Genomic DNA, 15,221 nt, shown 5'->3' with positions numbered 1-15,221 from the left:
ACAAGAGTACCCTCTTCACAGTGTTTTACAAAGTGTAAATGAAACAGTGAATATAAACATAACACTGTGCCCCAATAGATAACACACACTCTATGAATATTAGCCATTGTTATCATGTAAAAACAGGCCCACGTTCACACCGCTTGTTAGGTGCAAAGCTGGGATTCTAACTTAGAGCTGTTTGGTGCCAAGGCTTATGATCTTCCCACTATGCACTCTGTATATCAGATGTCTTAAGGGAGATTTGGATGAATGTTGGCTCCCATTCAGTTCACAATCAAAATCCTCTAACACAGGCCTGTAGAGCAGCATCCCTACATTTTCAGTTGAAGTGAGAGCCATAAGATTTAGACACCAGACCCTGGGGAGGCAAGGTTGACATTCTGTTGTGAACTCTTAAGAGTTTGACTTGTGTTCTTGCCCAGACAGAAGGCCAGCCCACCACAGCCCAGACCAACCAGTGTGGGAGTCTACAGAAGGAGCCAATTTTTATTTTCATGAGGGAACACAGAGAATCTTCTTAAATTCCCAAACTTGGGATGAAATAGGACTAAATTACCATATCACATAGCCCAGAAGAGAGAAGCTTAGCAAAGGTTACATGGCAGATGTACTCAACTTCTTTTCCCCTTCAAAAAGTATAAAGCATACTGCAGCCTACTTCCTCATGGGGCTTAATGATTTCAGACCAGTCCTCCACAGGGCTGTAAACCAAAGGCTGTGATTCCAAGGCTGTATTAACCTCTGTGAACCTGGGTTTCATTATCTTTAAAATGAGAGTAATAATATCTGCCTCTTAAGGTTGTTGTGAGGTTTAGAGATAAAATTTTAAAAATCATGGTCATTAGTATTACTAATGGACACAGCCCAAATTACTTCCAAATTGTAATTACTTAGATTATAATTTGATGTCTCAATGAATTAATGTGTCTGAAGAAAAACTAGGCTTGCTCAGTCTCTGGATGAATGTCAACCCAGAGGACTAAGCTTGAGGAGACTTGCCTTTCCCTGAGGATGCCCCACATCCCAGTAGCCTTAATCCACTCAACCAGCAAGCCCGCAGGGGCAGAAGTCATGTGATTTTGATTGTTAGTTAGGTCAATGGTTATATTCTTGTCTTATGACTACTAAAGAGATGATCTCTGAAAAGTTTTCTGTGTCAGAGTTCGATTCCTTTCCTGTCTATCTCCTTCTTTGGCTCAAACTTGAACCATACTCTGTGCCTAAGCTTATAGGCACACCTCCACTTGCCTTCAGAACTCAAATTCTCAGAATATGTATGTATTTCCTGAAGATTCCATACATAGTGTGACTTCCAAATAGTGCCCCAGCCCTTTCCCTTAGGTTTTGTGTCTTATTCCTTGTCCTATGAAAAGGATATGATTGGAAATGACACCCTGGATTCTTACCAGAGCTATGCCCCTGACTCCCATGTATAATCATACACATATGCTGCCTTTATGAACTGGCTGCTCTGCATCAAGGTCTAGGTCTACAAAGCCCTAGGTACTCTGCCCACTCTTGTGTGAAGGCCAGTCTTTGATCTCCTCACATGCTCTGTCATTGACAGCAAGACCTGGGATTTCAGAGAACCAATAGGCAGACCATCCCACTGAATGGCAGGTTCATATCCTTGCTAAATCTGGGATTTAAAATTCTGTCCATGATGCTTTTACAAGAAGCCTGGTGATAAATCTAGGCTTGGATTTAGTTAGCTTTAGTCCATTTATATTCAATTTACTTCCACAGATAATTTGTGGCTGTGTATGGTCTAAACATACCTATAATAGAACCACCAAAGCTATGGTTTAAAAGGAAGGGGAAAGGTACAAAAAATAACCACTGCAGCAAACTAAGAACCATGTTATGAAATGGGGTAGAGAAAGCTACATTAGGAATAGGCTGAAAAGTCTCTGCAATTAACCCTTCAGTCACATGCTAGTGGGAGAGATAGACAATAAGCCTTTATAATCCACTGTGAGAGGCTCTATTAGAGAGTTGTCCTTGACTCTGTGAGGTGTATGATGTAATATTTCACAAATGCTGTCTTGAAGTCATGGCTCAAAACCCTCTTCCCCTTCACAGACTAAGCCCCCACCCCAACTACTTCCCTTATCAAACATTCCAGAGTTAAGATATACACACAGTCAATTGCTAGATGTCCCTAGACTCACAGACTTCCTGGGGGTTAGTGGAGTTATTCAAAATACCTAAACCCCAGGAAGACTGTGAGTTTAGCCTGACCACCTGCCCCACTTGCCACATAGAGGGCTTCCCTGGTGGCTCAGATGGTAAAGAAATTGCCAGCAATGCAGGAGATGAAGTGAAGTGATGAAGATGAAGTGAAGTGATGAAGATGAAGTGAAGTGATGAAGATGAAGTGAAGTGATGAAGATGAAGTGAAGTTGCTCAGTCGTGTATGACTCTTTGCAATCCCATTGACTATAGCCTACCAGGCACCTCCATCCATGGAATTTTCCAGGCAACAGTACTGGAGTGAGTTGCCATTTCCTTCTCAAGGGGATCATCCTAACCCAGTGATTGAACCCAGGACCCCCGCATTGCAGGCAGACGATTTACCATCTGCGCCACCAGGGAGTTTCTATTTGGAGCTGTAAATAATAAAGGTTCTTCTTGTCTGAGTGTCTTTATATTGTGTCCCACCATTGAAGGTATCTATAAGTCTTATAAAACAGGTGACAAATGTGGATTCTAAGTATGAGAACAGATCTGGAAGATTCTAACCTTTGCCTTGAAAGACAGAAGTTAGGTGAGGAGAGTTAGAGACAAAGTAAATGAGAAAGGGGAAAGTGTTGACTTGCACTCAAACTCGGCAAAAAGTACGGGCAGAAACAGGGAGTGTCTGACAGATGGAACACTAGACCAAGATGTAGGAATGTGGAAACTTCTGGCACACTTTACATACTACAAATTTTCAGGGTGTCTGAGCCTGGAGTATGAAACGCAGAGTCACAATATGGCAAGTAAGACAGAAGTAACAAAGAGTCAGACCCTGAAGCACGTTGTAAACCATAGTAAAAAATTTGCGTTAATTCTAAAAGCTATAGAGAAACAAAGGTTTTAAGGATGGTAAAATAATTTTTAAGTTATAGTTTCAAAAGATATCTCTGGCATTAGTTTAGATAATTGATTGCAGGGGTCAGTTATGAAGAATGATATCAGGAAAGAAGCAATTACAGTAAACCTTTCTGTAAGAAATAATGAGGACAAGAATGAAAGTAGTCACAGTGAAGCCAGCTCTTTGGGGGGTGTTGAGGAGAAACTACCCATTGGTTTTACTGGAGAGCTTGATGTGAGGAGGAAGAGAGAGGAGGAGTCATGAGTAACTTCAGATACACTAGACTGCCCTGGAAAAAGGGTAACCTGAGCTGTCCGTAGTACTCAGAGAAGAAGAAATTTGGGAGGTGGAGGGTAAAAGAAGATACATTTAATTTTAGGTCCACTAAGTTTCCAATGCTTGAGACTCCCTCAATGAGAGCCTCAGATCCTCAATAAGGGCTTCAAGCAGTAGCTGGATCTCTGGGTTCAGAGAACAAGGAGAGTGATCTGATTTAGTAATATTGATGTGGACCTCATCCATATATAGCTAATTAGAGTTGGTAAAGTTTTGCCAGTGGATATGATCACAGAGGAGGGAGTAAAGAAATGGACAAAATGTTGGAGTTCAACAGAGGGGAAAGACTGTATGAGAAAGATTAGGGAGTCATCACAAAGATGGAAGAGAACCAAGAGAAAGCTGTTTCCTACAATACAAGGAGGAGAGAAAGTCAGGAAGAAAGGAAGGAGCAGTCATTACTTTCAGGATGTTACACAGAATGCTTGAAAAGTATTTCTTGAAATTATCAGTGGACAATGTATAAACAAGCCTGGCAAAAGCAGTTTTAGGGAGGAGATTTGTTTTAGGATAAAGAACCTTGATCTTAATATGCCCTTCTTTCTCTTCTATCATCAACATCTTTCTCTCTATCTTAAAATAAAACTTCTCTCTAAAGCTAGTTTTGCCAGGGTTATCCATACATTATCCACTGAGAGTTTCAAGGAACACTTTTCAGTTGTTTTACTTAAACCTTGAATGTAGCAACCTCTCCTTCCTTCCTGACATTCTCTCCTCTGTGGATTACAAGACACAACTCTCTCCCAGCTCCCTTCCACTTCTGTGATGACTCCATAAGCTCTTTCATATAAAGAAGGCTGAGTGCCCAAGAACTGATGCTCTCAGACTGTGGTGCTGGAGAAGACTCTGACCCGTAGACAGCAAGGAGATCGAACCAGTCAGTCCTAAAGGAAATCAACCCTGAATGGTCATTGGAGGGACTGATAGTAAAAATGAAGCTCCAATATTTTAGCCACCTGATGTGAAGAGCTGACTCATTGGAAAGAACACTGATGATGGGAAAGATTGAGGGTAGGAAGAGAAGGAGGCAACAGAGGATGAGATGATTGGATGGCATCACTGACTCAACAGACAAGTTTGAGCAAACTCCAAGAGACAGTGAGAGGGAAGCCTGGCGTGCTGCTGTTCATGGGGTCACAAAGAGTTGGACACAACTTAGTGACTGAACAACAGTAGTCTTTTCCTCCCATCCACCTCCAAAATTTTGAGCAAGGTTCTAAGGTGAGGCAGGATGGGGTTAGCTTGAAATAACATCAGAGTGCTTTCCTTCTCAGTTGAAGAGCAAAGCAGACAGTGTTGAGAGTTACTAATAATATCAAAAGTTCTAGATGGGAGTAAAAGTTGGGTGGGCTCTTAGCTGAAAATTTCTGTTTTCTCTGCAAAATGAAAGGAATGCATACCTTAAGAGATTTTGAAATTACTGAATTTTTAAAAAAAAAATCCCTCTATGATTATTGTTGTTAAAAATGCAAACCTGGTTTAAACCATGTGGCTCTTGTCAGTCACTAGAACGCTCTACTAGGTTACTAGATTTGGATTTAAGTGTTACACTCATATCTGGTATTTGCAAGCACTTAATCCTTCTGCTTCTTTTAGATGGAGGCAGTCCTATTTTCTGTTTCATATCATTTTGCACTTTGGACCCTGTGAAAATGCATAAGCTGCCTAAAGCTTACTGCCTCCAGTGCTTTTGGAAACAGGGAGATATAAATCTTCAACCTAGTGATAAATGAGAATATTTTACCATACAATGAAAATATAGTTTTGAATATTGCTTTAAAACTCCAAAATGCAAAAAAGAAAGAAAGAAAAGTGCAACAGGGAGTTGTTGAAGGAATGGGGGTGGGGTGGAAGTGTGGTCCAAGAGGTAGAGGATATATGTATGCACATGGTTGACTTACTTCATTGTATAGCAGACACTAACACGACATTGTAAAGCAATCATATTCCAGTAAAAAAAAAGAAGAAAAAAGAATCAATGTATGTTTGCTAAAAGGTTAGCAACCAAGATGCCCAAAGGAAGCCATCTGATCACCAAAGTATGCTTATAATGATAACTATAGTGTCTGACTCTTCATAATTTTATTTAGTCTGGTGGCTCACCCGGTGAAGAATCCACCTGCAAAGTGGGAGACCTGAGTTTGATCCCTGGGTCAGAAAGATCCGCTGGAGAAGGGAACAACTACCCACTCCAGTATCTGGCCTGGAGAGTTCCATGGGCTGTATAGTCCATGGGATTGCAAAAAGTCGGACATGACTGAGTGACTTTCACACAGCCAACTGCAAGTATAGAACTAATAGCAATATCGATAGAATTTTCACTGATTATTTGCTCTGTGTCAGGCACTGCACTAAGGATTTTACCTGTGCTGTAATTTTTCCTCACCAATCCCTACATGTGGAGAAATGGAATAACTGAACAGTTAAGTGAAAGTCCAAAGTCACACATGTCTTATATGGGATAACTAGGTGGTAAAGTTACTATTGCTATCCTGAAACATTGATACCTTTCCCCCCACGAAATGCTGTTTTCAGATTAGCATTATTTTTCTCAAAATCCTAAACTCTGTTCTCTATTTTCATAAACAATTTAGAGAGAAGTTGCTGTACTTTTAGTTGCACACAATACAGAATCTCCCATTTTTCACATCTTTGTGTTTTGAATGGATGCTCTGATTGTGGGAAAATAATAAAAATAGATAAATAATGATTATAAACTGCTGATTCAAGCCATCGTTTACTGAACTTTGACTATGTGCCAGGTGCTGTTTTAATCTCTTCATATTTTCATTCATCCCATACCCTTGCATGTATGGGTATCCTGTAATGCACTATGAAATTATTTAGGGAACATAAGAAAACAAAACTATTTAGTGCTTAAAAGTAGGGTTTTGTTGTTTTATTTGATACAATATATGTTATGAAAATCTTACTGTTAAAAGTATTTTACAAATATAACTATAAAAAATTCCTATAGATGCTTAAGAAGGAAGATCTGTGAATATACTTTCCAAATAGGGAGAAAGAAGAAAAGAAAAGGCAACCGGAAAGCATGAAGACCACTGTGCTAACATTTTATCACATTGTCTTGTTTTAATTTTGGATACAGAAGGTAGATTTTATCATACTGCCCAGTTCAAGGAAAATTCTTATCACTCCCCATTCCTTGGAAGGGCCGCTCTTGTTTCATTTTTAACCCCAGAATACACTATTAGTCTCCCCCATTCCCCATCCTAGTGTATTTAATACATCCCTCTTTATAAGGTTTATGTCCTTGTACAATGTATAATGTTGATTTTTGTGAGTTATTATACTGGTCTTATTAGGTATAGACATAGATAGACGAGGAAAGAGATAAAAATGATATGGACTCTAAAGATAAGAGGTTAAAAAACCAGGCCAAGATCGTGCTAAGCTGCCTCAGTCATGTCTGACTCTTTTTGACAATATGGAGTAGAGCCCACAGATCATGCAAGTGTTATATGATGCAGTAGAATTCAGACCTCAGTCTGTCTCTACCTAAAACTGCCAGTCTTACCTTCCCAAGTCTGAAGACTATAGAAAAACTGTAGAAAAGGAAAGATTTCTAAATGCATTCCTAAAATCCACTGAATTTGGGAAAAGGTTTTGAATTGGGTTAATCATCAACAAAATGGATAAACACTTGGAAAGTTCATGATTTTTTTTTAAGGCCACAGATGGTGACAAGAAGGGCAGAAGAGACATGTTCCCTAAATTCAACTTTGGAGAATTAAATTTATCACCTAGCACACAAAAGTGATTAATATTGTGAGGGCGATGAATTTGATAATGACTGAGAAATGCCATCCACCTGACAAACTAAACAATTTTTTTTTTTAACCTGACATAGCCCTGTTCAAGACATCAGCTGTCATACGAAATGAATTCTGTTTCTAATTTGTCTTCATAAATAATGCAATTAATTGAAAGGTAGTTTCAATGAAAGTCTTTAACTTCTTTCATCTCCAATTTGAGGGAAATCTCTTTGCATTCCCTAGAAAGAATCTTCCACTCCTTTTATCAAATACAACCTAGACATCATGGATCAGAACACTGAGATCAAAAACAAAAGAATCTATTATGTGAAGACCACCACATCTAATTGTGTTTTCAAGCCTTTTCTAAGGTTGCTGCTGCTGCTGCTAAGTCGCTTTAGTCGTGCCCGACTCTGAGACCCCATAGACGGCAGCCCACCAGGCTCTTCTGTCCATGGGATTCTCCAGGCAAGAACACTGGAGTGGGTTGCCATTTCCTTCTCCAAACGCATGCATGCGTGCTAAGTCGCTTTAGTCATGTCCGACTCTGTGCGACCCTATGGACAGTAGCCCACCAGGCCCCTCTGTCAATGGGATTCTCTAGGCAAGAATACTAAAGTTAGTATTATCTTAAAATGTGAAACATAAAAATCCGATGAAAGAAAATTCATTCAAGCTCAAAATTTTACTAAGAATATCTGTTTAATCAAGCTTCCAGGATGTATATCTACCCTCTTCGTGACACCTAACTTCTGTTTATTTAGAATTAAGATATGACCTCTAATTCTACTATGTTTCACATTTCAACACACAGAAATACCTTTGGTTTACAGCCTCCAGGTAACCTTACTTCTTTTCCCCCAACTCATTTTGTGAGAACAAAAAGGAACCATTGAACAAAAACAGTTCCTGACCATTTCCAGCAAGTGGAAATAAAGAATTTTTGTATTAAAGACTAAAATAATTAAAATGTTGTTTATCTGAGGTTTCTCTGTGCAGACACCAGTGATTCCATTTGCTTATGTGTGAGTACACATGTTAATAGACCCATGTGCTGAAGGCATGAAAGAGAGGTAAGAGAACTATGCAAGCATTAAAACTTTCAATCATTTAATTATTTCACCCCTCTGAGAAGGCTAATTTCAACAAATATAGCAGAAGAAGGACATGATTATGAATGGAGATTTGAGCTGAGCATTTTGAACAAGGTTGTTACAGAAAATAGAAAGACAAAGACTTTGTGAGGTACAACAAATTATAGCCAAAATTTTACAAGTTACTTTAAATGCAAATTACACAGCTAAATACAGAAAATTTGGGTAATTAAATTATTTTGGTACCTAGCCCCTGACTGCTAAAAAATATCCACTGGCAATAAAAGGAGTTTAGTCTACATTATCCTTACATATTTTTAGTCATATCTACTAAAGTCTGCCTGTCAACAATGAGAAAATCTGCAAAGCTATCAAATATAATGTATTTTTTGTCCAGGGTCCAAAAGCTAGAAATACTGCAAGTTTGAATTTTTTCCCCAACAAGCAAATCCATCTGAGTAAAGTCCTTATATTTTTTTACATTTTATTATGATAATAGCCTGGAGAAGTTTGAAACGCAACCCACTCCAGTATTCTTGCCTGGAGAATCCCAGGGACTGAGGAGCCTGGTAGGCTGCCATCTATGGGGTCGCACAGAGTCAGACACGACTGAAGTGACTTAGCAGCAGCAGCTTGATAATAGCTAACATTTAACTAATACTTGCCAGATATTTTATAAGTATCGACTTTTGTCTAAAGGTAGAATTAAATGGAGATAGACTAGAGAAGGGGGAATAAAGGAGAAAAGAGAAGTATATTAGTCTGCTTGGGCTTCTGTAACAAATACCCAAGCCTGGGTGGCCTAATTAATTTTCTCACAGTTTTGGAGGCTGGAAAGTTCAAGGTCAAGGTTCTAGTATGGTTTGGTTTCTGGTAAGTGCTCTCTTCCTGGCTTCAGATGGCTGCTATTCAGTCAGATCCTGGTATGGTGGGGAGCCCAATCTCTCTGGTGTGTCTTCTTATTCAAGCACCAATCCCATCATGAGATCTTCCATGTGCATGAGCTCATCTAAACCTAATTTCTTCCCAAAGGCTCTACCTCAAAACACCATCACGCTGAAACTTGGGGCTTTAAAACATGCATTTGAGAAACATAGTTCAGTCCATACTGATGAAAGAAGATAATCAAAAGTCAGACGAGGTAACAAGAATGTAAGTACAGAGAAGCAGCATTCAAAGGTGAAAATTGTGCTGTCAAGAAGTCAAGAGGAAGATTTAGAAAAATGAGTGGTTAACAGTGTCAGAGGCCATTGAAATAGGCATGGAAAAGACTCCTGTGAAAGCTGATGATTAGAAGGTCATGAGTGTCTTTCATTTGGTCTGAAGCCCAACTGCACACATATAAAACTATATGGTATAATGTGTCATTAAGGCAACGCTAAATTATATGGTATTAGAAGAAAAAGAAGGAATGCTTTTGGCTGGGGTCACCTGAGAAGGCTTAACAGGCCAATCGACACTGAACATGGAACTTGGTAAGCAGAGTTCTGACAGGTGAAGACGGGGGCTCGAGTCTAGGTTGAGTAAGGTAAGGTGTGGAAGCAGAAAAGGGCATAACTTACTTGCAGAACTGAGCGTAGTCAGGTTTACTGCAGCATATGATAGAAATATAAGAGAAAAGTGATAAATTTGTACTTACTGGGTGATAATATAAGGTGGATTTCTTTCATCAATAGCTGTCATGAAAATACATTATTTTAACCCTGAGCTCCACTAAAACAGAATGTAAGAATTTCATTTCATAGCACTTTTATATTTTTTCTTAGTCTTTTAAAATATTTATCAGAAATTATTTTAAAGCATTTAATAATAAGTGAAGTTAGCCAGATTTTCCTGAAAGTTAATATCCTTTATTTTCAGAGTAAAATTTACTTCATTTCTTTGGATTGCTGACCTTTTATCTCTAAAGTAGACTAGGCTGGATTAGTCCTTGAATTCCTCCAAAATATGATTCTATGATGTAGAAAATAGTATTTTCAAAAAAAGACCAGAATATAATTAATGTTTTTATTAAGAACATTTAAGTTAAACTGGATATAAAATTCTCATTCTATATTTTTATTAAACTGGGTATAAAATTCTCACACACTGTTCGTATGTGGGACTTCCTAAAGTCTAAGTTCTTTAAATACTTTTCAAATAAAGTATTTATATTTTAAATATAAATATATTTATATTTATAAAATATAAATAAAATATCTATAAAATAATTATTCCACAGAATCCAATGGAATTTAACAAATACAGGTTAACAGATGATTTGTAATAAGTTAGTAGTTTTGGGAACTCCATATTATTAAAATACTTTAGAGAGGCAGTAACTTTGTCATTTTGTCCAATTTCTACATTTATCACATGAGGAATACAGGATGAAGAGCAATTAAGTGACTTGCTAAAGGACACACGACAACTTGGAGTCCACTGTGCCACTGTTTCTAGTCCACAGATGAGAGTCAGTGGTGGACTAATATGAATATTTCTGTTTTTCAGGTGGTTGCTAAATCTAGTTTCTATTTTTTAAGCTGTTGGTTTCCAAGTAAAGGGAAATTTAAAAGTATATGAATTATTTGGTAATATCTGTGTTAATGGAGAATACTGATAGCAAAGCAAATCTGATTGCAAATACTGATAGCAAAGCCAAATTTTATTTTGACTGCTTTCCCATGCTGGGTCTGGACCCTTCATCAACCAGGTGTAACTGTGCTGTGCAAGGTCACGGACCTAGACTTCTGGGCCAGAATTCCATTATAAAGGAAGTTATAAGGAGAAGTGGTCATTGACAAGCTTTGCCTCACATTGACAGAGCTGTGTGACTGTCAATGTTATATCATTATACAACAGTATCATGGAATCCTCCTACATATACACCTTTTAAAGAAGCACCGTCTTAAGGCAAAAGTATACGGGAGATATTCTGAAGTAGTATATATGTCTTTAAAAATCTGATGAAAATAATAAGCCCTTACCACCAGAAAAATGACATGCACTGTAAAAATTTGCAAACAAATTCAGGTACTCAAACTGAGGGTCACTGAGGCCAAGATTCCAGTTTTATTGGGATCATATTTTACCAGCAGTCCAGGCAGTACTACATGGGGAGCCAAGTGGCCTGTACACTGTAGCTGGATATCATGGACCGCCTCTCTTAACACCACTTTGTATAACTTTATCTGGCAGAGGCTGACCAGGAACTGCTGGCCATATGTCACCACAAGTGCACAGCCCTTAGAGACAGCATGCTTTCTTGAAATGAAGTCATCTTAAACTCTGCAAGGGTTTGGAGTACCAAAGAAATTTGCTATAGCTGTGATTAAGAGAAAGTGCAAAAAACACCAGAGGCTCAAAAGCTCACACTAACCTAAGCCTCTGACTGATGGGCAGAACGGGGTAAAGGAAGAGAAAGAAGGTAGGGAGGAGGGGAGAAATGAAGACACCTAATTTCCGGTACTCTAAGTAGCGGAATCATAAAATTCCATAACCTCACCTTCTCCTCTGTGACTCTGCCACAGGTCATGATGAATTTCTGTCTACAACAATATCCTGGTAAGCATCAGCTACCATTCTCAGTTTTCTGCCAGGTAAAAAAAATCCCAAAGGGGATGTGAGCTAATTTGATCTCCTTGTGTTTTAAAATATCTGATCCTTCCTACAATATTACTCAAAATAGGAAACAATGTAAGACTCAGTTCTCTGTAGAACATTCTTTCTTTCAAAACAAATAAGAAAACAAACAGTTCTTATCCTCCAGCTCATGTTATGAGTATTTAACTACAAAGTGCTTAAATTCTTCTTGAGTTCATTTTAACAAGAATGCTGTAGTTGTGTCAACTGAGATTTTTAGGACCATTCTTTGAAACCAAAATTTCAATATATTCATAGGAGAGAGGCATGAAAATTTCCTTAAAGGTCACTTTCTGGGCTCTCAATCCAGTCCTTCTGTAGAATGATACCCAATGGGTGAAAAGCTTTAAAATGATGCAATCATGAAATCCATATTTCTCATTAACTTAGTTTTTAATTTGTACACTGTGTTGAAATTCTGCACAAAAAAGGATCAGTCTGTGGAGCTGCAAATACCCTATTGCTACTGCTCTGTCACTTCCATCACGTCCAACTCTGTGCGACCCCAGGGTCTGTAGCCCACCAGCGCCTCTGTCCATGGGATTTTCCAGGCAAGAATACTGGAGTGGGTTGCCATGCCCTCCTCCAGAGATGAGGACTACCCTCTTGCCATAGTATCCATGTATTTGTACAATAGAAATTGACTTTTAAGCAATAGAAACAGAAAAGATAAACCATAATATTCTTATCCAAGTCTACTTTTGACCTGATTTCACTGAAACAAAAATTGAAAACTCCCAGAGCACTGATGGTAAGGAACAAGAGCTTAATGATTTTACTAAGAAATAATAACTGCTAGAGTTTAGAAAATTAATTACACCTGAAAAGGTACTTTAGTTGGGTACTAGAGTGTTTTTTTTTTGGCTTAGTGCAAAAATCAGATATCACAGATTTACATAATGCATTACTTTGCTAAGTATTTTTATAGCAGACACAAAAATTCACCAAGTCAACCTTTACCTATAAATGCCACATCTGCATGTATTGGCAATCCTGTTCCGAAACATTTTGTGCCTGAGAGAAGTTAGAGCGGCAGTTTAAGGATGCAACAGCTGATGTCCTTACAGGTTGGGGCTGGAGATGGAGATGGGAAAGGGATCCTATTGCAACCAGCAGTCAAGTTGCAAAGAAGAAGGTAGTTCAGGGACTAAGTAAATATACGTGAGCTGCTGTCCCACTAGGGTGCTTGCTGTAGACACAGTTATCACGATACTGAGTTCCCTGGCTTCTATGATATGGCTTCTACCTACATGATCACTCAACTTTGGAAAAGTCCTTTTTTGCTCCCCAAACCTCTATTCTCTCATATCAAAACCAGATCTATGACTAGGATATCTTTACCTGTTTCCTCTGGCTTTCTCTCATTTCCTATAAAATACGTTACAAAAAAGAGAGAGTATATACTATGAAGTTAAGCAAAACTGGCTGTTTTCTCTTTGAAACTTCAAAATTATATGATATTCATGAAATGCTAATAATTTTGAGTAAATGGGCAAGCTAACAAGCCCTATACCAATTAAACCAGCAATTAAATGCTGTTGTATAACATGCTACTCTTTCAATGTAATAGATATTTTTAAAGGGACCTGGAGATGAAATCAAAATGTGCTTGATGCCATCTGAGGATCATCATTCAATAAAAAAACACTTCAGTTAAAAACAATTTATAAATCATACAGGAAGCACGGTGTTTTAAAAGTTATTCCACTTTTTTCCTGTGTACAAAGTCATTTTAGCAAATTTATAAATTTGAGAAACATACCAAGACTTAAAATAATAATTCTACCACCCCAAACTGATATCTAAGAACATTCGGATACATGATAAGTATACAGTAACCTCAGATTTAATGTGTGTAGTTTTAACTATTCTTGAGCAACCATAAGCTCCCTGGTACATAATCTGTTATAATTTTTGCTATTATAACCACAAGTCCAATTCTGAATCTGGTTTGAAATGAGTGGACATTGCAGCTAGTGACTGTTATAGCCTCCTCTCTTCATTGAGAGTCTGTGCTGAACTGGTATAAAAGCAACAACTAACAAATTCATACTTTACTACATGTGGCAGAAAAGATGCACTATGGAAATAGCCATATGTTTGGAAATTCAAGTTTTGCTTGTGAATGTTAATTTCTCTATTTCCTTCCCCATCTTTTTAGTCTTTTAATAGCAAGATATCTTTTCTTTTTATTCTAAGAGAGAGAATTGTACTTGAACACTGTCAGCTTCTATAGGTATTTTTACAACAGAAAAACCTTTTCTTCCTGCCCCTACAAGAGCAGGTCGATTTTCATTGAAAACGACTTCAAGCTGGTTCTAATATTTACTCACTTATGCAGGTGCGTTCATCAGCATGGAGTCTGTATCCCGTATCACATTCACAGTGGAAGGTGCCCAGAGTGTTAATACAGCGCTGCTGGCAGCCTCCATTCAACACCGCACATTCATCGACATCTAGAGGAGGAAGACAGATGGCCAGGATTACAATGTCATTCCAATGTCAGCTTCATAGAAGTGGTACAATATTTGTTTGATACACAGTATGTGTTTTACTGCGCAAAGGCACCATCTCTGTTGCCACAAATCTTTGCCTGTTTGATCCATTTTACTCCACAGTATAAACAAGAAAATGTAGACAGAAACTTTATTGAGCTTTTTAAAGCCTAGCCACGATGAGCATAGGGACTGTTTCACAATTTTCTATTCTTCACATCCTGATTAATTAGACAGATCCGAGATATAGATATGTCCTTAGGGAAGGAAACCTGGAGGGGAGAATTACAATGAGCTACTTACTCTATCTGGAGCAGCACAGGCGAGTAGATAAACACATATTATTGGTCTGATGCTGCTGAAAAAAGTCAGTAATAAAGTTAAGACCCTGACTCTCCTTCTTATGTGCTACGGTGGACATTAGGGCAGAGCTAGATAAATTCAAATAAAGCCATGATTTGTAAGTTCTTAAAACCACATCAATACATTTGCTCCATTGACTCAGCTTCTTCCTTATCACTCAAGGTTTCATTTTTTGAAATACTTAGTATGATTATGCATGAAGTGATATTAATTTAAAATAAATACAAAGAGGTCAAGACTCATGGGCACCGATGTATTTGGATCAGTCAAATTTATGATAAATGAAGATAGTATTTGTCTTCCTTTGGAAAGGAACATCAATTTCTCTCTCAGAACCTATGTCAGTACTTACATATCTAAAATCACAGGAAGACAACCACAAACATAGGTCAAGTTTTTCAGATAATCAGTGACATAAGAGCGTCTGAATTTTCTTGTTTGGAGAATCTTTTTTGTG

At 38.1% G+C, this 15,221-nt stretch overlaps 1 protein-coding gene across 1 annotated transcript in view; it reads right to left on the bottom strand.

The window, feature by feature from the left end:
* LOC133074058 (EGF-like and EMI domain-containing protein 1) overlaps nucleotides 1-15,221 on the bottom strand; it is a 548,755-nt gene that overhangs the window by 64,679 nt on the left and 468,855 nt on the right. The window contains exon 6 of the mRNA XM_061168016.1: nucleotides 14,240-14,362. Coding sequence (XP_061023999.1) covers nucleotides 14,240-14,362 — 123 coding nt within the window. The remainder of the gene's footprint in view (nucleotides 1-14,239; nucleotides 14,363-15,221) is intronic.

The sequence above is a fragment of the Dama dama genome, chromosome 19 (assembly GCF_033118175.1).
Source record: "Dama dama isolate Ldn47 chromosome 19, ASM3311817v1, whole genome shotgun sequence".
NCBI lineage: Eukaryota > Metazoa > Chordata > Mammalia > Artiodactyla > Cervidae > Dama > Dama dama.
Note: the sequence above shows the minus strand (reverse complement) of the source record. Positions and strands in the feature narration are given on the sequence as shown.